The sequence below is a fragment of the Nyctereutes procyonoides genome, unplaced genomic scaffold, assembly GCF_905146905.1.
Source record: "Nyctereutes procyonoides isolate TBG_1078 unplaced genomic scaffold, NYPRO_anot_genome, whole genome shotgun sequence".
NCBI lineage: Eukaryota > Metazoa > Chordata > Mammalia > Carnivora > Canidae > Nyctereutes > Nyctereutes procyonoides.
Genome location: NW_026575141.1, coordinates 12368993 through 12389613, shown reverse-complemented (window position 1 = coordinate 12389613; position 20621 = coordinate 12368993). Strand labels below are relative to the sequence as shown.

Genomic DNA, 20621 nt, shown 5'->3' with positions numbered 1-20621 from the left:
ATAGGCAGAGGGAGAAGCAGGCTCCCTCCTGGGACCCAATGCAGGACTCAATCCCAGGACCCTAGGATCACACCCTGAGCCAAAGGCAGACGCTCAACCACTGAGCCACCCAGGCATCCCTTACCTACTTTTCTACACTGAATACAAGGAGGGAAAATGTCCATGGTCCCACCATAAAACTGTAGGGGCAAGAGGGATAAATGCATAAAATAAGACAAAATACATGCATAAAGAACAAAACAAAACCCTATCCACAACACAGGTTTTTATCTTAAAATGTGAAATAAATATAAAAACATGCAACTTTTGTTTACATACGAGTACGAGGAGAGACTTTTAGTAGGCATAGATGAATTTCAGAGATCTAAAGAAGTGATTATTGCATTAGATTTTCAAAGTTATTATACTAATGGTCTCTAATACCTTTGACCAAACCTCCTTAATAAGAGTTTCTATAATTGATTCAAAATATTCTTTAAAGCTTCCACTTTATTTGTTGTCTTGATGGAAATGTTATATACCCTTAAGGCGAGAGAAGTTATTTAGCCAGACCACCCCCAAATTACCCTAATAAGAGAGCAAAGAGGTGTATCTAGGGTGAACTTTAAACCCTATCATTCCTGTGTATATGAAGTTTTCTCTCCTTATACGAAAAGGCCTAATTATAATGCATTTATTCCACTAGTAACTAAACTAATGATGACTCAAGTTTGGTATTCTTATTTTCTTGTTTATAGATCACTTCTGGTTTTGTGTATAATGACAACAACAAGAGCCATGGTTATCTATCTCAGTTGGCACAACCCACAGAAAGTAATGAGAAGTTCTCATGTCAGAGCTACTCCAGAGTATTTAACTCTGTAGTGAGATTAAGTCACATTCTTACCGGAGATGATCTCCTCGTTACATGGCCAACAGGATCCTACCTGGCTGGACCTTATCTGCCTTGTCTCATACTTTCACCAGCCTCCCTGTCCAGATACAGAGGGAAAGGTGAGGGGGCTTTCACCATCCTGTAGCAAAAGCAGTTGTGTTTCTGTCTAGCTTGCCTTGCTTCTGGGATTTCCTTCAAACAAAGCATACACATGATCGCTTTCAAAATAAAACAACCTGAAAACCACTGGTCAAACGTTAGTGTTGTTTCCAAACTGGGAGGGAAGCAAGATGTTTGCAGGTTGCAGATTCTTTCCACATTTCACCAGGCACAGCACTCAGCAAGATCAGAAACTGAATCTTAGGGTTGGCCTTATAGTTGTGACTTAACCAAGAATTTAAAACTTTACATGCCTAGATTTTTGTCACAGAAGATCACACATTGTATTCCAGTTTGCTGTCTACTGAGTCCAATTCTAAGATCTTCAGATTAAGTGATATTTATATACATAAGTCTACCCAAGGCCACTCTCATGAATATCTTTATGCCAATTATGATTTATCACTCGTTATGCTTTCTTACCTGTTCTGTTCCCTGTGGAGAACTGGTTTTGTCTATCACTTTCAGGGGTGGAGTCCACCCTGATGATCACAGAGTATGGCATGGAGTATGGCTTAAAAACAAAACAAAACAAAAAGAGGACAAATTCACAGCAAAGTGATCTACATAAGGAAGGTTTATTATTCTTTATTACTTTTCCTTTATAACACTGTTTCACAAATCTTCCTTGTGTGATGAAAAACAAATCATCAGTGACTGTCACCAAAGATTTTCTAGGAACATTAGACAGAACTCTTGAACTCATACTATACAGCATATGGGGATTGGAAGATGAGCATTACATTTTATTGAAAATATATGGTCAGTTCCTTAAATATACTTAAATTCATTTGAATTAGGATTGATTAGTATATATAAGCATTGTTTGGGTTTTATCTATAATCCTCTTGGCAATAATCCTGTTTCCATAGTAATGCAAATGTATTTTATCCTCATGGATGCGTGTGAAATTATAACAACTTTTGTAATAAAGTTTACACATCATTTGCACATAAATTTCATTTTTTTATGAGAAGTCCAAGCTAGAGGTTTCTTTCCTTGAATCATTTATTGTTATCTTGCCACTAAATACATAATTCACATCTCCTCTCAAATAATGAAAACTCAACAGCGCCATTCCTAACCGCTTGCAAGAGATTACTAAATCTACATGATGGCCGGATCTTTGAATTTCAACATGTAATATTAAATAAAAGATAATGAAATACTTCACAGATGTCACCCTGGATATAATCCATGTGTTTTATTAGAATAAATCCATTCTTTTTTACCTAATCAGGATTCTTTTGTTCATTTGTTTCAAATAGTTAACAAGTTTGCTTCACAAAGCAGAGAAATGAAGCAGCTGAAACACTGTCATTATTACCCTGACCCAAAAAAATGGGCCTTCGTTCAAAAGTTTGCTGGCAGTTGAGCTTCAAATATATGCATTCTTTACTAAAACTCATTCGACATCATTTTAAAAAAAATAAGGCAGTTTATAATCTGGTGTAAGGACATTCACTCCTTTGAAGTAGGTGGTATTTGATAAGAGACATCTGGGGTTTCCAGGGAGTTGTAATGTTCTCTAACTACATCTGAGGCTTTACAAATCTATATTCAGGCACTTGGGTGGCTCAGTCAGTTAAGTGTCAGCCTTCAGCTCAGGTCATAATCCCAGGGTCTTGGGATAGAGCCCCACATCTGGCTCCCTGCTCAGTGGGGAGTCTACTTCTTCCTCTCCCACTGCATGCTGCTTCCCCTGCTGTGTTCTCTCTCTCTGTCTCTGTCTGTCTGCCTGTCTCTGTCAAATAAATAAATAAAATCCTTAAAAAAAAATAAAAAGCTATATGCTTATAATTCATGGCAATTTACATATTACACTACTCTTCAACACAAAAGTTAAAAAATAACTTTCCATGGAGATACTACTATGTCTAGTGCAGAAAATGTTCGGGATTTCATGAAATTATAATTATTACTTCGATTGATCCCATCACTTTTTATTTAAAAGTAATGCTTTGGGCAGCCTGGGTGGCTCAGCGGTTTAGCGCCATCTTCAGCCCAGGGTGTGATCCTGGAGACCCGGGATCGAGTCCCACGTCAGGTTCCTGCATGGAGCCTGCTTCTCCCTCTGCCTGTGTTTCTGCCTCTCTCTCTTTCTGTGTGTGTGTGTGTGTGTGTGTGTGTGTGTCTCATTAATAAATAAAATCTTTAAAAAAAATAAATTTGCTTTAAAAAAATTAAAAAATAAAAAAGTAATGCTTTCTGCCCCCTCCCCCAGCAATTTGCAAATGCCCAAATCAAAGACTAAAGAAATTAAGAAAGATAGCCTTAAGATGTACCTCTGAAATGATCTGGTTTTTGTGTTCTTAAGTTCGTCTTCCGTAAGATGATGGATACAGTATAAAAAGGGAAATATCTGGGGGAAGTAGTTCAAAGTGTGGACTGTATTTTTCTAAATGTATGATAGTGTTTTACTGAGTTTACCATCTCTCAAGAATATAAGAACTCTAAGTATATCCCAAAACTTGTATTATATTAAAAAGTATAATATATAAAGCACTTCGAGTTTCAGAAAATGCAACTAATGTATAAGAAAACAATGCAAGTGATGTTCAGGGAAGATTCATTCTCACAAATTTTTCAGTCCTTCACATGATTTACCAATGAAAATCCACCAGCTGTCTCTGAACAGTTGAAGGTATGTCATGTCCCGGGGGGTAGATCTATCCCCTTTTTCCAAAGGGCAGGACCAGGAACAGTGAGTAAAAGCAAGAGGGCAGTGGAGACATCTGGGTAGGGGCAGAAGGAGCCTCAGCATGAATTACAACAGTCTCACAGGAGGCTCAGTCACTTTTGTGAGCAGACACTTCCCATCACTAGAAGTGTTCACCCATGTCAAGAGTGGTTATATTACCTTCCTATGGCTGCTCTAATACATCACCATAAATTTACCAGTTTAAAAGAATACAAATGTATTATCTTTCAATCCATTAAATCAATAGTCTTACTGGGCTAAAATCAAGGTATAAGAGGGCTGTGATTTTTCTGGATGCTCTATGGGAGAATCCATTTACTTGCCTTGTTGAGCTTCAAGAGGTTGCCTGCATTGTGGCCACTTCCTCTCTCTTTAAAGCCAGCAGCATAGCATCTTCAAAGCTCCCTCTCTGACTCTGACACTCCTGCTTCCCTCTGATAAAGGTCCTCATGATTATACTTGGCCCTCATGCATAATCCAGGACAATTGTCAATATCCTTAATTTAATCACATCTGCAAAGCCTGTTTTGCCATGTAACAGATTTGAAGGTTTTGGGGATTATAACATGAACATCTTTGGGGAGTTGTTATGGTCTATCATAGTGAAATATTTAAAAAATTTATAGTGGGAGCCTAAACTGGATTGCTGAGGGCCCTTCCAATATCGATATCCTACAAATAAGGCAAAGAAATCAAATATCTATTAACTGTTAAAAAGTTTATTTGTATTAAGAAACTGACCACACAATCAACATGATTTTCTCCATTCCAGATAGTATTACTATCTCTCTGTATGTCCACCTTAGATGGCTGGATATTTTAGCTAAAATTCATTGTTCAGGGACGCCTGGGTGGCTCGGCGGTTGAGTGTCTGCCTTCAGCTCAGGGAGTGATACTGGGGTTCTGGAATTGAGTCCCACATCGGGCTCCTGCATGGAGCCTGCTTCTCCCTCTGCCTGTGTCTCTGCCTCTCTCTTTCCGTGTATCTCATGAATAAATAAAATCTTTTAAAAAATAAAATAAAATAAAATAAAATTCATTGTTCAGAAGAGATCCAAGCTTCTCTTACTGACAATGGCCACATCTTGATTGATCCAAGAAAGAATAATTGCTAGCAAAATGTTGGAACGTGTGTGACTAACAAGTGTGAGCAACAGGAAAGTATTGGGAATTATGCAAAAACTACCTATGGCTGATCCAGGACGGTGCTTTCTCAAGAGCTATAGTGACCACTGATCAGGGAATTATTATTGTCTCTCTTTCAAAATAAAGGGAAAATGACAGAGAGAAAGGGAGAAGAAAGAGAAGGAGGGGAAGAAGGGGGAGGCAAGAAGTCAGGAGAGGAGGATGGAAGGGGAGAGGGAGGAAAACCAAGAGACAGAGAAAGAAAGAAAAGGTATAAGAACCACTGTTTTTTCCTCTTTATTATATACTCCTAAATAGGAAGGGAATAATCAAGTTCCTAACTTGTAATTCATTTCTAAGAAGCTATTAAATATGTGCCAATGAAATATATGGTTAACTAACTCATGTACAAATTTCATCTATTCATATATAGCCAATCTTCAGTCTCTTGTGGCCTTTAACAAAAATGTTCTGGAATGGTTACATGGAATAAAGCACTCTGCAATTTGGGTTAATAGGAAATATTAAATTATACTTGAAGCAATTGACCAAATGATCTTGGTAGATATTAAAGTGAGAAGCATTACCATGAAAACAGTGACCACTTAATCCATCAGTAGGACACTGTGCATTCTAAAAGATTCTGGCTAACTAACCTGGGAGAAAAGTCTCTAAGGAAAAATTTTCATCATGGAGGTACCAGCAGGACCAAAAGTGAACATATTTACATCAATTAAATTTCTACCAACTTCTTATTTTTCCCCTACTGAAATCAATAATAAACCACAAGCTGCTGCTCAGCTCTTGGGATATAAGGAAAACAGCAGGCATGACCTCAAGGATCTCATATCCTTGAGACCAAGAAACAACTCCAGTAATAAGCTGAGCAATGGATGTGACGGCACTTGCAAGAGAAGTGCTTGATTCACGATAGAGACTCAGGGTCCAGTTACATGAGGACCCAACTCTTTAGTTAGGTCAAAAGAATACATAAGACATGGCACAATGAAAGTAAAAAAAGGATTTGTGCCACGTGCAATGGAATAAAGGTCTAGAAATACGCATCATAGTCGAGAACTCTGAGTAGTCTGGTCAGCATAGGGTCAGGTGAAAAAACAGAGTGAAAGCTAAAGATATAGACAGGGTCTGAATCATGAAGATCCTAGATACCATCCAGCAACTCTGAACGTTTTAGAGATAATGTGAATGTAATTAATTTGGTCACCAGGATATCTCTTGACTTCATGTTTAGATGAAATACATCAATAGGAAGGGTCAGACTTAAGTGGAGCTCCATCCCCTCCATCATCACTCAGAAAAGGGGTCCACTGGTTATTTTCTGTGTAGAACACGATTATTTATTTCATTCACAAAGAAGAAACACATATAGCCTTTGCTTGCCAAGAAAAATGTTAGAGAATATAATTATTCATGGCAAAATGGAGATCTGGAAAGGACATATGTGTGTGTGGGGGGGAGGTACTGACTGTATTTGTTGCTCAGGAGGTAGATGGGACAAGTAAAGTGCTGAGTAATAGCTGTGGGAAGGTGGGCAGGGGAAGAACACTGGGAGGTAGATTCTGAATGGAGATACGGAGGAAGCTCTAAATTCTGAGCTAGAAATGAAAGTTAAACGTGGAGAGCGAACAGAGAAGAAACTTACATGCTTGGATTGGGAAGCTGACAGAATGGGGTGGTTCTCACCATTTGCAAGGGTTTGTATCTCTGGAGTTAGACATATATGCCAACGTTGACGCATAAGCCAAAAAAGGTACTGAAAACCCTGATAATCACGTTCACAAAAGGAATAAAGATCAATGGCAATAGGAATAACAGGGAGGGAAAAGATTGTTTAGAAAAAAACCAAACTGGCAGCATCCGTTTCAAAATAAACTATATCCTGCCTCTCACACCCACACTAAAGTGAAGTAAAATTTGCCAAAAGAAATTTGCCAATTGTCAAAGCAAAAAATTGGCAGCTCTGATTACACTTGCTACAAATGAACAAAATGAATACTCTCTATTCCATGAATCATTGTCAAAGCTGTCCAGTACAAAATCCTGAGTGGCATCCTTTTATTTAGATATTCTGTATTTTATTATTTATTTATAGCCTGACTCGCTTCCACAACAGAACTAAGTCATCTGAAGGAAACTTTATACGTTGAAACAATAAAATATAAATTTAAATGAATGCGAGCCATGGAAAATAAAATTACAATAAAAGCCGAACTGGGAATAGGAGATGAGCAGGGGTGGGGACATCGTGTTGTTCTGGATGCCAACTGCGATCCCCACAGCTTTGTTAAGCTACAGATTTATCTCTGAGTCTCCTACCAGCCAAAGAAGAAAAAAAAATAGCTAACTCTAATAGTTCTTTTTATCTGTGAGGAAAGCATATTATCTGTTTTTCAGAAGTATATGTTTAAATATCAGATATCAAATTTGAATGAAAGAAGGGGTTCGATGAATGTATGTTATCAGGGGCCAATCTTGGGAAAAGTAACATCACACATGAGTGAATGCTTCTAAAAGCCCCTTTCATTTCATATGCTATATAATATTCTTTGGCATTGTTTTTTTTTTTTTTTTTTTTTTTTTGTCTTCAATAAGCCAACAAGGCCTTAGTTATAAGTGAGAATATTGCCTAAGGTATAATGTAACTCATCTTTCCAGAATTTCTTTTGGAAATTCAGTAAGTACTTCCAAAGCAAGAGAGACTGTGGAACTTGGTGACTGGTATATTCCTATCATCATCATAACTACACTTTGTCGTGAAAGCATATCAAATATTTAATTTCTCTCTCCACACCTTATCCCCTAAGTAAACCTCACTCACACTATCTACAAAAGGCTGTCACCTGTCATTTTATAAGGATTACCCAAAAAAACTGTACTTGTTAAAACCAAGATTTTTCAGGCAAAGTAGCATTTTTACTTCAATTTTGATTCAAATTACTTTCTACAAAATATGTACATATATACTCAAGAATTATTCTGACAATGTGTATTTTGAACAAACCAAATTCACCCTGAAATGCACTTCAGAGAGTTATTTGAAATATATACTACTCTTTTTGCTCCTTGCTCCAAATACAGCCTGAAACCTACTGATATTTCGAGCTCTGTTAATACATACCACACGAAAAATATGCATCACAGTGCATACAAATTATACAACAAAGGTCTCATAATTACGCTTTCAACTACAAATGATTAAGTTCTATGTTAAATATCAACCTAATTTCACCTACACATGATACCAAACTGTTTTGTTTTTATTTTGTTTCCAAATTAGGGAGGAGAAATTTAAAATAGAGGGTATCTTAACTGTATGTCTAAAAGAAACAAAGGATTTGATTTATCAAATTTTAATTATGAAATAAACATAGAGTAATCTAATAAAAGTCATGAACTCTACCATTCAAATACTCATTTGATTTTTCTTACTTATGGGAAACTTCCAAAGGCAGATAAACACAAATTTCAGACGTAAAAAGTTGACACTTCTTTTTGAAAGCATAAATGTCAACCTCAAGTTTCTGAAATCAGTTAGTTGGGGGAAAGAAGAAAGCGCTGAACAGGTGGTGAGAAGAAAGGAGTGTGCTTAATACAGCATTCGTCATAATAAAGAAAACATGATTATAAAAAGCATAACTGAGTCCTCTTTATTGCAAATATCTAAATGTTTCAGTAGGCAGTATTACCTATTCATGAATTCCAAAAGAGGAGGCAGGTGACTTCTCTACAGGAGACCATATCTTCATGATTATACTTGGCACATGAAAAGTGCATCAGTTTGAGAGCATTTTTAGATGTGTTTAAGTTGGTACTTATTAAACATAATGAAAACACAACGGAAAAGTATAGGCATTAGGAAAAATAACAAAGTTGTGTATGCACTCATTGCTTTGTGTAAGGAGTTCTGTGAAGAGATGTATCCTCAAGGTAATTGGTTTCTAGAACTTTTTTGATTTATACATATGCCTTTTTAATTTTTAAAAGGGAGCTTTATACAATTTTTTAGTTCACTGAAAATGCTGGCTTCTTTTTTTGTCACCTTGTTCCATTCGGCAATTTAGTCAGATACATGATTTAGAATAAGATCACTAAACAGAACAAAATAACAACAAAAACAAAATCCAAGGACCCTGATCTGTTGCTCAGATGAAAATCCCAAGAGTTTCCTTCATATCCAACATTTGGAGGGAAGATAATAAGCATCTCCAGAAACAGGTAATCCTAGATGTCTAACTATGGTACTCTCCGTAATAGGTGCTTCTTAAGAAGTGTCACTCTATGTAAGCTTCAAAAGAATAGTAATAGGCTAAACATGCACCACGGACAAAATATACAACTTATGATTGTTATTAATATTTCATCAATTGGTAACCTGAATGACATTCGTACTATTAACCACACACAAATTAACTAACAAACCATACTCAAATCTGAATTTGAGACAATACTTTCATTAATTAATAATACATTCTAACATATTTTTGGCACTACATAGAGGATATTATTTTTTTTATTGAATCCAAACTTGGTGACAGAAGAACTCAGAAGTTCACACACAAAAAGTGAATTCACCTATGGACTGTTTTCTTAATGAGTGTTTCAATTATAATAACAAAGTTTTACTGTTAACATGTTTGATGGGAAAGGGCTTTACAATGTAACACCTCGTTACTTCTTAGGTTTGAGCGCTGATAACATTACATCTGTATGCCTGTGTGTGTGCCTATAGACATGCATGTGGGTGCATGTGTATGTGTATATCACATGGATTTTTAAAGTCATTGTCCAGTCATTTTATTTCAGAGTTGTGATAGGGTAGGAGATACATATCCTAAAATGTGAGAGGGTACAAATTTATTTTCTAAACTTAGAGACTCTTATCATTAAGTACTACGTAACACTGAATGGCATACAAAGTACTATGTAATATTCTGTCATTTTTCTTTTCTTTAATCTATCCCAGGATTTAAAGTAACATAAACTATCTCATCAATTCTAATTAGGATGGAAAGCAGTATTCTATTCTATTCTATTCTATTCAGTATTCTATTTTTTTTTTTTCATATCAAGTCTCCAAAAGAAGAGAGATGCAACACAGAAGACATTTGCATGTGTTCACTTTGAAGATAGCAGCTGAATTTCACTCCAGGATTTCCAGTTTGCTGATCTGTGGAGACTGTTTGGGGGTAAAATGCTTTATTTATTTCTCAAGTATCCCACTAAGTATCTATTATAAGAACTCCATGTAATGATTCAATGTTTTCTAAATGAAATTCTTTGAAATAAAAATGTATATAAATGTAATAATTTCCTGTGTACTGTCAGTTTAAGATCACATGTCCAGATTCTACAGGCATGTGATCTGAACATGACAAATGTATATAACTACTTTGAATATATAAATGAAGAATTACATCCAGAAGACACTGAAATGTTAAATTTATACTATCCAGGTAGGGGTGTGTGTGTGCGTGTGTGTGTGTCTGTGTCTATCAGGAGAAATTCTTATTACATCAAGAGGAATTGTGGTTTTTACACTATTTATAACAAAGTTACAAAATAGTCTCCTTCAATAACTGTGTTATGTGCTACTTTTAAACAGCTTTATTAAAACAGAGAAATAGGAATTAAAATAGAAAAGACACTTGGATTAAGAGAGTAAGAGCCAAAGTTGAAGTATTGCAGACCTCAGTAAGAGTGAGTTAAATCAATTAATGATTGTATCCCAATCCAGAGTCCCAGATAAACTGAGTCTCGGTGAGTGGAAATAATCCAAGTCAATGACGGAGAGGTTAATTTGTGCCCCAAATGGGCGCCAAATTTGAAAAAAAAAAAAAAAAAACAATAAAAAGATACTGTCAGAATAGATAAGCATTTTAAGAAAAAAAAATGATGACTGTATATTGTGGATCTGTGAGCTTATATTTATGTTGATGAAAAAAATCAATAAATGTCTGTCAACCTGAAATTAACAGGGGTATGTGTATTGCTTAATATAAAAAGAGAAATGACATATAGCCACAGTTTTTTTCAGCTTCATGCTTCACAACTCATTAATAAAGATGGCAAACCTGCACTCATCTATACTTAGATGCTCAAACTATTACTTATAGTCTAGAGTCCAGAAGGTAGTGACCTATTTTAATCTAGGAAGAAAGACTAAGTGTCATGTAATGTGAAGGCAATGACTTGTCTCAAAAACTTGCTCGTGACAGAAAATGAATGAACATCAATTTTTCACACACTGCCTAGCTCATGTGAGAAACTACTGAAACTTTAAAAAAAAATCATTCAAATTCCAAAGTAAAATGTAAAAGAAGACAAATATATCAGATGTAGGAAGCCCATATACAGGCTAAATTGGATATTTTTTGAATGCTGCAAATGTAATTTAAGCACACTCAGACGTGTGTAAATATTGGAGAGAACAAGCCCAAAGTATAGCACCTAGATAAAAGTAAATGAATTAGTATTTAGTAAACATGAGCCCAGCAGTGAATGAGAATAGTGTCCTGTGGCTGTGAGCACCTGGTCAGCCAGTAGAGCCATGGGGGTTATGGGTTGTCTTGTCACAACGACCACATTCATGCATCCTGTCCCTGGGATATCAATCAGGCCTCTAGGAGATGAGTGACCACAGAGGAGAAGGAAGGACACCTTCTGACCTTGTGACAAAAATTTCCTCTGCAAGCCTTTTAGATTTTGGAAGATTAGTTCCATATTCTAAGCAACTTAACTAGAACTGAACTATGTAGGAACTCTGAAGTAATTCTTCCTTTATCCTGTGAACTATTAAGGCATATATACTATACACACTCCCCGATTCAGATTTCCATAATCAAAGAGAGGGTTTTGGAACACAGCCACAAAGATTATCAAAGCACTGAACACTAATACCTATGAGAAAGGTGGAACATTCTAGGTTTTCAAGATGAAATGAGCTTGTAGGAAAAACTTGATAGATTTAAGTTTGCTATAAGGAAGATTCTGACACTGTGGGTTGTTAAACATTAACGTGGTTTGCTGAGACTGCAGAAACTCCAATCCTGAGAATCTTTAAAAATAGAAAGAATTCAGACCAGCTGCTCCGAAGGACTAAATGTGGGCTTTCTTCAACTAAAACTCTCCAAGACCCCTCTAGTCCTAAGAAATTTATTGTAAATATAAATCGTGTATTCCAGCTAACACTTCTGCTTTGGCACCATGTAGTTGAGGCGGTGGGAGGGATTGCAATGACCCACATCTACAGTGCATAAAAACATGTGAGGCACTAGTGTGTCATAATTAGGAGTCCTAGTGATAGCTCTGGGTACGTGGACTTCCTGACTTTAAATTTCTCATGCAAATCACAGATAGCACTTAATCAAAAGTTTTCAAGATGTATTGCAGTTTTGAATAATTCATGCTAATGAAGCATTAAACCATGACGAAAAGTACAAAAAATAAATAAAAATCAGGCAACTTAAGTTTTCTCTGTTCACATCATACAGACTTAAAATACTGGTTTTTCTACTAAACTAGAAAACTTGTCCTTTGTCACTTATTAAGAGTCCAAAACTTTTTTTTAATATGCCATAACATTTTTTTTAAAATACATTTGAATCTGTAAAATATTAGTCTCTAGCATCTGCCAATTATAAATAATATATCGAAGTCCTACAGTCTGGTAACAATTTCCCAGAGTTAGGAGTCTCCCATGGTTTGTCTCCCTCTCTAATTTTTCTCACTCAGCTCTCCTCCTTTCTCTTATAGTCCAGGCAGAAGGAGAGGTGGGTGGAGGGTTGGGGTAACTGGGTGACCTGCAATGAGAAGGGCACTTGACTGGATGAGCACTGGGTGTTATACTATACGTTGTCAGATTGAATTTAAATTTTAAAAAAAAAGTAAAAAGAAAAAAATAAACAGTAGTAACTTCTCCAGGAAAACAAATAAATAAAATAAATATCTAAAAAAAAAAACAAAAGAATACTTGAATAAATCAAATAGTTAAGTAAATTCAATAGTGCATTAAGTTGAGCGATCACTCCCATGGCATGTAAATCCACCTGTACCTAATACCACCAACTATCCACTTCCTATTTCCACAAAGGACTCTGGCGTTCCTTAAGGAACCTACACAGCTAAGCGTTAGATCTACCCAAGTGTCGGCGGCATGCAACACCTTTCCATCCGCCAGCACCCTGATGCGAAATCTGGAAGAAGTTAATTTTCTTATAAAGTAACCGCAGCACGATTCAACTAATCTCAACTGATGAGTTCACAAAGCCTGGTTGCAAAGTGCCCCTCGAACTTTCTACCCTGCCCGGATCAGTAGCTTCCTAACTTGACACAGCGCTCAGGAGCTACCTTCAGCACAGCCCTGCAGTGAACAACTGCATTCAGTAAATATTTGCATCCGTGCATCCGGCACTATAGATGCTAATGACCGTGTTGAACGTACACATGTAAACACACACCCCTCACCGTGTCACAGTCTGACAATAAACCGCAAAAACAGACACAGTAGCCTCCCAGGCAAGGTAGATAGCCCCCGCCGGCTCATTCTGCCCGGCCAAGGTCTGTCTCTCTCTCTTTTTTCTTTCTTTCTTTTTCTTTTTGTTTCTCTTGATTCTGAACGCGCGTTGTGAGTGTGAGTGTGAGTGTGAGTGAGTGAGTGTGAGTGCGCGCGGTGTGCAGGTTACCGGAGAGGGAGATCCGTTCTTGCGGAGGGGCCCTCGGAAGACTCCTTTGATGCCCCGGTAGTGCCCATTGCTGAGATGTCTCGAACTGATGACCAGGTAACAAGCCATGTGGGTCCGAGCGGGGCGCGCTGCGTGTCCCTCCCGGCCAGCCCCCAGCCGCGGGGATGCGGGCTGCTTTCTCAGCAGCGACGGTGACTGCCACCTCCCGAGGAGCAGCGGCCAGCGGCGAGCAGGGGACGCGGCGGCCGCGCGCCCCCGCTCCTCGCCCCGCGCGGGGCTCCGGCTGCCGGCGGCGGCGGCGGCCACACAGCTCTTAGGGGACCCGGCGAGCCAGTCCACATGCTGCTCTGGCGACGTGGCTGCTCAGCCGCGGGCCGGCGGTGTCATTTGTTTCAGGACAACTTCCTGGGTCCGCGGGGGAATCCGGAGCTCCCCGCCCCGCCGTCGCCCCCGGCGCGCCCCCGGGGGGCTCGGGCTGCGGGCTGCGCGGGAGGTGGCGGCGGCCCGGGGGCAGCGCGCGCGAGCCGGGGGCGCGGCCACCTGTGAGCCCGAGCGGTTAGCGCCCCCGCGCCGGGCCGCCGGCTGGAGGCGGGGGGCGCGCCGGGCGGCCGCGCGCGGAGGGGGCGGCGGCGGCGGAGGAGTAGGGGGCGGCGGCGGCGGCGGGACGCGCGGCGCGGGCATCCCGGGCCCCGCCGCCCCAGCGCCCCGCTCGCGGGCTCAGCAGCGAGCGTGGGGGCGGGGCGGGGCGGGGCCCGGGGCGACTGCGGGGGGCGGCGGGCGGCGACACGGGCGGGGAGAGCGGCGCCTCCACCTTGCGCTGCCCGCCCGCCTGCAGCGCGCTCCTGCGCGGGGGCTGCCCGCGGCGGTGTCGGCGGAAGCGACAGCTCCCGGGCCGGGGGCGCGGCCGAGCTGCGCAGCCCCCAGTGAGGCAGGCGGGGTGGATGCGCTGTGGTGGGCAATGGACGCGGCAGGAAAGAAGTTCCAGGTAGAAAACTTGCGTGAGGAATGGAAACGAAACCTGCTTGCGCGCGCGCGTGTGTGTGTGCGTGTGTGTGTGCGCGCGCGCGTGTGCGCAGAGTTACACTTGCAGGTCTCCCTGTATCTCTACAGAGGCAGAGATTCGGGATTTGTGCAGGACGCTCGAGCGTCCACGGCCCTCCACCGTCACCCCTCGGTGGTGCTTCCTAACGGACGTTGGATCATTCGCTGTAAATAAAGCCGCCCGGGAGCGAGCTGCGCTGAGAATCAATGAGGGGCGCGCAAACGCGTTCGAGAAGAGGAGGAAGCCTCTCCGGAGTCGGGAGACGGGCGTGCGCCCCGTTCCGCGCTGACCCTGGTGGCCGGGTCTGTGCCGGGGAGAAGAGGAAGGGTGACCTCCTCCCCCTCGCCCGGGGGGGCTGCACTTAATGCAAGGTTAAAGCGAACGCTCCCGTGCCCTCCCCAGGTTTCTCCTCTTCTGTCTCCCGCATGCTCCCCTGGCTTCCTGGTTGACCCTGAGGACCTTTCACAAATGACATTAACAGGTCAGAGAAAACAGATAATTTAGTTTTTCCTATTCAGGCAACTCCTAAAACTCTCAAGGAAAAAAAAAATGCCATTGATATCATTTTTGTGACCACCCAATGAAGACCTGACTTTTTTGTTTACATGATTACAATAGTTTATATCCTCAATGTTTTATTAAACACGTGGATGTGTTTCTCACCTTGAAGGTTTCAGATAGTCTTTCTAGAAGTGTTAATGTAAGGCAAAATGCCAATTCCTTGCAAACTCTGAATTGAAAATTACTCAAACTGACACGGTGCAAGACAAATCTTGTAGAACTGTTTATTTTGTGATTATCTTGTTGGTAAGAACTTCTGAAATAAAAAATGATAGAGCAGTAGCAATAGATACAACACATCCTCATGTCTTCCTTTCTTTTGTTTTCTTCACGTTTTCCCTTCTATTAAGATTGATGTGGTTCACAATGTCATGTTTATTGAACTTAGAACTGTGAAATGTTTCCTGAAGCCAAGAGTAAGTAATATTGCTCATGTATAGACATTAGATACATTCTATACAGAGAAAACAAGGTATTTGCAAACAGTGAAGTTTCCAGATCAGGTAAAAGCTTTGTCGGAAAATGAATGAGGTAGACTTTTTAAAAGGAGAAAGTGCAGCTCAATCTAGATTATTTCACTCTTCATAAAGGGAAGCACTTAGGACCTAAGTGTAAGCACCCTGGAATGGACTCGAAAAATCAATAATGTCACAAGCTGTGAATAATAGCTCCAGGGATACTATCTCTTTTTCATTAGGCAAATGTAATTTCTAATAATGCTTAATTATTAAGAATCAGGTATACTCTTCTAAAATGAAAGAACTGACAAGTAATCAAAAAGTGTACAATTCAGGAGGGCCTGGGTGGTTCAGTGGGTTAAGCATCTGCCTTCAGCCTCAGGTCATGATCCTGGAGCCCTGGGATCAAGCCGCGTGGCAGGCTCTCCCCATGGGGTTCCCCCAATCATGCTCCCTGCTCAGCGGGGAGCTGCTTCTCCCTCTTTCTCTGCCCCTTCCCCTGTTTGTGCTCTTGATCTTTCTAATAAATGAAAAAAAAAAACTTTTTTTTAAAAAGCATACAACTCACATATACCATCCTATTTTCTTATTCAAAATATTACATTTATTTGAAGTATGGCATTCTTGTTCACTTGACTACTATCCTATGTGCATTTGGATTTCCCCACAGGAAACAAAGTAACCCTTCTTTCTGTAATGTTTCAAAGACTGTAGTAATTTTTCTAAATTTCTTTAAGAATATTTTATTTTTGCAGTCTTCTTTAAAATGAGTGATATCAATTCTTCTGTTAATTTGCCATATTCTAAGTCAGTTATGGCTGTCCTTTGCTTTCTAATTTTTGTCATCCGTTTTAAAATATCAAGGCAAAAACTGAAACATTTGTTACTCTCAGTCAATTTTAAGAATACTTTTTAAAATATACAACAATAACAAAAACTCCCCTTTTTCCCTTGCCAAGTTTTTCCCTTGCCTTGTGATTTCATCATATTCAACAGCTTCCCATTATTGTTGGCCTATATTTCAGATATGGTATGACCAATCTAAATAACAGAAACAGGAGTGTTTTTATTTGCAGAGTTGCTACAGATACAAAGTTGCTCAGTTATATTAACTTCTCTCTTTGCTAAACGAGACACTTTCTTACTCCAGTAATTAAACATTTTCAGAGAAAGTGAAAGGAAAGCAAAACACTTTAAGCCTGTATTAAATGAATCTTAGATACAGGTCAAATTCTATACAACAAACATTATGAAAAACAAACATCATGTACAATTTTGCAAGGCCATTTATATTAAAGTAATATTTGATCTGATGAGTTTTCATTCCATGGAAGGAGATGTGAATGGCAAAGGGCATGGATTTCAGCCTAGAACCAATTTGACATTTCCACATATTTCCAGATTCATGGCTGTGTCACAGATGATTGACAGAGTGAGAAATCCTCTCTACCATTACCCTTCTCAAACACATCCCAAATCGATCCCCTTATTTCCATATCTGCTGCCCAACCTTAGTCCAAAACATCATCGTTTCTTGCTTGGACTACTGCAGTATCCTCCTAACTAGTCTCCCTGCTTCCTTCCAGTGTTGCCTCCATACATTCCATACATAATATATTCTTTACATCCAACAGCCAGAGTGATTTATATTTATTTTTTTATTCATTTATAGAGAGAGTGAGGAGAGGTGGAGAGAATCTCAAGCAGGCTCCATGCCCCACGCAGAGCTGACTCAGGGCTCAATCTCACAACCTGAGATCACAACCTCAGCAGAAATGAAGAGTCAGTGCTTAAGTAACTGAGTCACCCAGGCACCCCAGAGTGATATTTTTGAAACACAGATCATATCCTAATGCTTTCCTATTAAACCCTATCATACCTAGGACAAAATCCAAATGATACTCTGTTTAAAAAACCCTATTCCAGTCCATGCTCATTTTCTTCTACTGCATTCCTATTTTCGTCTGCTCCTTATGGTGCTCCGAGAGACCCTTCCTTACTGCCCCAGCTAATGGAGCTATCTGGAATCTCTCTACCACAGGATATTTTTAAAGTATATTCATAAAAAAAATAAAGTATATTCATAAAACTTATTATTTTAGGGAAGTTTTAGGCTTACAGAAAACTTGAACAGAAAGTATAGCGAGTTCTCATATATATCTCAGTACCTCATCACACTCAGTTTTTCCTATTATTAACATCTTGCTTTTGTTGTGGCACTTGTGTTAGAATGGATGAGCCAATGTTGATATAATATTATTAACTAAAGTCCATAGTTTATATTAGGGATCATTCTTTGTGTTCTATATTTTATAGGTTTTTGACAAATGTATGATGACATATATTTGCCTTTATAATGTCATATAGAATAGTTTCACTGCCCTAAAAATCACCTGTGCTCCATTTATTCATCCTTTCATCACCCTCGATCTCTGGCAACCCACCAATCTTTTTCCTTTCTCCCTGTTTTTGCTTTTTCAAGAATGTCATGTAGCTGGAATTATATGGTACATAGCTTTATTTCAGATTGGTTTCTTTCATTTGGAAATACACATTTTAAGTTCCCTTCATGTCTTTTAGCGGCTTAATATGTCATTTCTTTTTATTGCTGGAATAATGGAATATTTTAACAGTATTTCACTATATTATGAGTTGAATGGTACCTCTCCCCACACATATTGAAGTTCTGATGCCCTGTGAATGTGACCTTAGGTGGAAATAGGGTCTTTGCAGATGATCAAGTTAACATGAGATCATTAGGGTGGTCCCTGCTACAAGAGGACTTCTTTTAAAAAAAAAAAAAAAAAGAGGGGTGGAATTGGATACAGAGGCACAAGGAGATTGCCATGTGAAGACGGGAATTATGCTTCCACAAGCTGAAGAATACAAAAGATCACCAGCACACCACCAGCAAGGGGAGAGGCATGGAACAGATTCTCCCTCACAGCACTCAGAAGGAACTGATCCTGCCAACATCTGGATTTCAAACTTCCAGCTTCAAAACTGTGTGACAACTCTTGTTGAAGCAACCCCACTTGTACTGTGTAATAGCATCTTCAGGAAATGAATGCACATTGTCTAGCTGGGCCAGTTTGTTTATCCAGTCACCTAATGAAGGACATCTTGGTTGCTTCCAAGTTTTAGCAATTATGAATCAAGCTGCCATAAACATTCATAAGCAGGTTTCTGTGTGGACATAACTTTTCAACTCCTTTGGATGAATACTAAGGAATGCAACAGCTGGATCTTATATTCAGTTTTGTAAGAAACTGCCAAACCATCTTCAGGAGTGCTACACCATCTACCATCGTCACCAACAATGGATGATAGTATCTGGTGCTCCATTCCGTCACCAGTATTTGGTGTTGTGAAGTCTAATAGGTATGTAGCAGAATCTCACTATTGTTTTAATTTGCAATTCTCTACGAACATATGATGCTGAACACCTATTCATATGCTTCTTTGCCATCTGTATATCCTCTTAAGTTAGGTATCTATTCACATCATTTGCCCATTTTTTAATCGGGTTACTTATTTTCTTTTTGTTAAGATTTAAGAGCTCCTTGTAATAAACTTTGCATGCCACTTCATTATCAGATATGTGTTTGCAAATATTTTCTCCCAATATAAAGCTTTTCTTGTAATTTCTTACCAGTGTCTTTTTCAGAGTAGAAGTTTTTAATTTTAATATCATCCAACTTATTACGTTTTTCTTTCGTGGAATGTGCTTTCAGTGTTGTATCTCAAAAGTCACCACCAAACTTGAGCCCTCCTGGATTTTTTCCTCCATATTATCTTCCAGGAGTTTCATGGTTTTAGACTTTTCATTTAAGTCCATAATCCATCTTGAGTTAATTTTTGTGAAATATGTAAGGTCTTTGTCTAGATTTATTTTTTTTTTCTTCAGGAAGTACAAATTGCACTATAGCTTTTTGTTTCTCAAACATTTCTTCAACTAATTTCTTTCATTCTAAGTTGTCTTATTTGGTTTGCTAATTGCATCTTCTCACATAGTGACCTTTTTTCAGTTTTATAGGTCTGTTCCATTTTACCCTAATATTTAGCTTAATAGAAGTTTAAAGTTTTGAAATTTAACAAAAAGCAACATTTTTCAACCAGTTAGTATCTAACTCAGCTATATCCCCAAATACTGCTAGTTATTCTCTGTGTTTGCCTCTAACCAGTACCTGATTCTAACTTTAAACATAACCACAGGGAACTGGCCACCCCATGGCTGGGCTAAGCTCCCTGAGTGAAAAGTTTGAGAATTACCACGTGTCTGACTCCAAGGTGCCCCAACTATATGGACCTCGTTTATCGGTCTCTCTTTTCCTAGATCTTAACTCTTAGTGACATTTTCTACTAAAAGAAAGTGTTTCTTTCTAGTCCCTTACAGGCATCGTTTTCCCATGCAGGTATAGAAAGCAAAGATGAAGATCTTTAGCATTTTCACAGTAGTAAATCTCAGTGTAAATACAAATTTTCAGATGTGAAGTTCTATTTGTGTTTAAAGCATACCAGAAAAGAAAGAGGGAAAGATTAGAAGGGAAGGAGGGAGAAAAGGCAGTGGGGAGGAGGGAGAGAGGGAAGGAGAGAGAGCATTCTTTCCTTAGCAGCATCTTTAAAATCCCTATGATAGTGATGTTCTCTCCTAAAATGAACCCGACAGGGTTAGAGTGGGTTGAGACTGAGTAAAGGATCCAGTAGTCCCTAAAGCTGAAATTCTATCTCAGTACTGCCTCCTAGCAGACTAAATAACAAAGACAGGGTGATTATCTAATCAAAGTCAAGAAAACAATTTAAAGGAAGGTTTCCTCAGACTTAGACTCAATAACTAATTTTGCATTAAAAAAAAAAAACACCAGTAAATCAGCGAGCCAAATTTATAATGTGAACCATGAGAATATAGGGCAAATGATAAGAAATCAAACAGACCCCATAGATTAATTTAAAAAATATTTCCAAGATATATGTCTTGAAATGAAAAAGAAAAAAGTGT

At 39.1% G+C, this 20621-nt stretch overlaps 1 protein-coding gene across 1 annotated transcript in view; it reads right to left on the bottom strand.

Moving 5' to 3' along the window:
• Positions 1-13669, bottom strand: part of ZNF804B (zinc finger protein 804B) — a 496855-nt gene extending 483186 nt beyond the window's left edge. Inside the window, exon 1 of the mRNA XM_055307513.1 lies at positions 13562-13669. Coding sequence (XP_055163488.1) covers positions 13562-13669 — 108 coding nt within the window. The remainder of the gene's footprint in view (positions 1-13561) is intronic.
• Positions 13670-20621: the final 6952 nt, after the last annotated feature.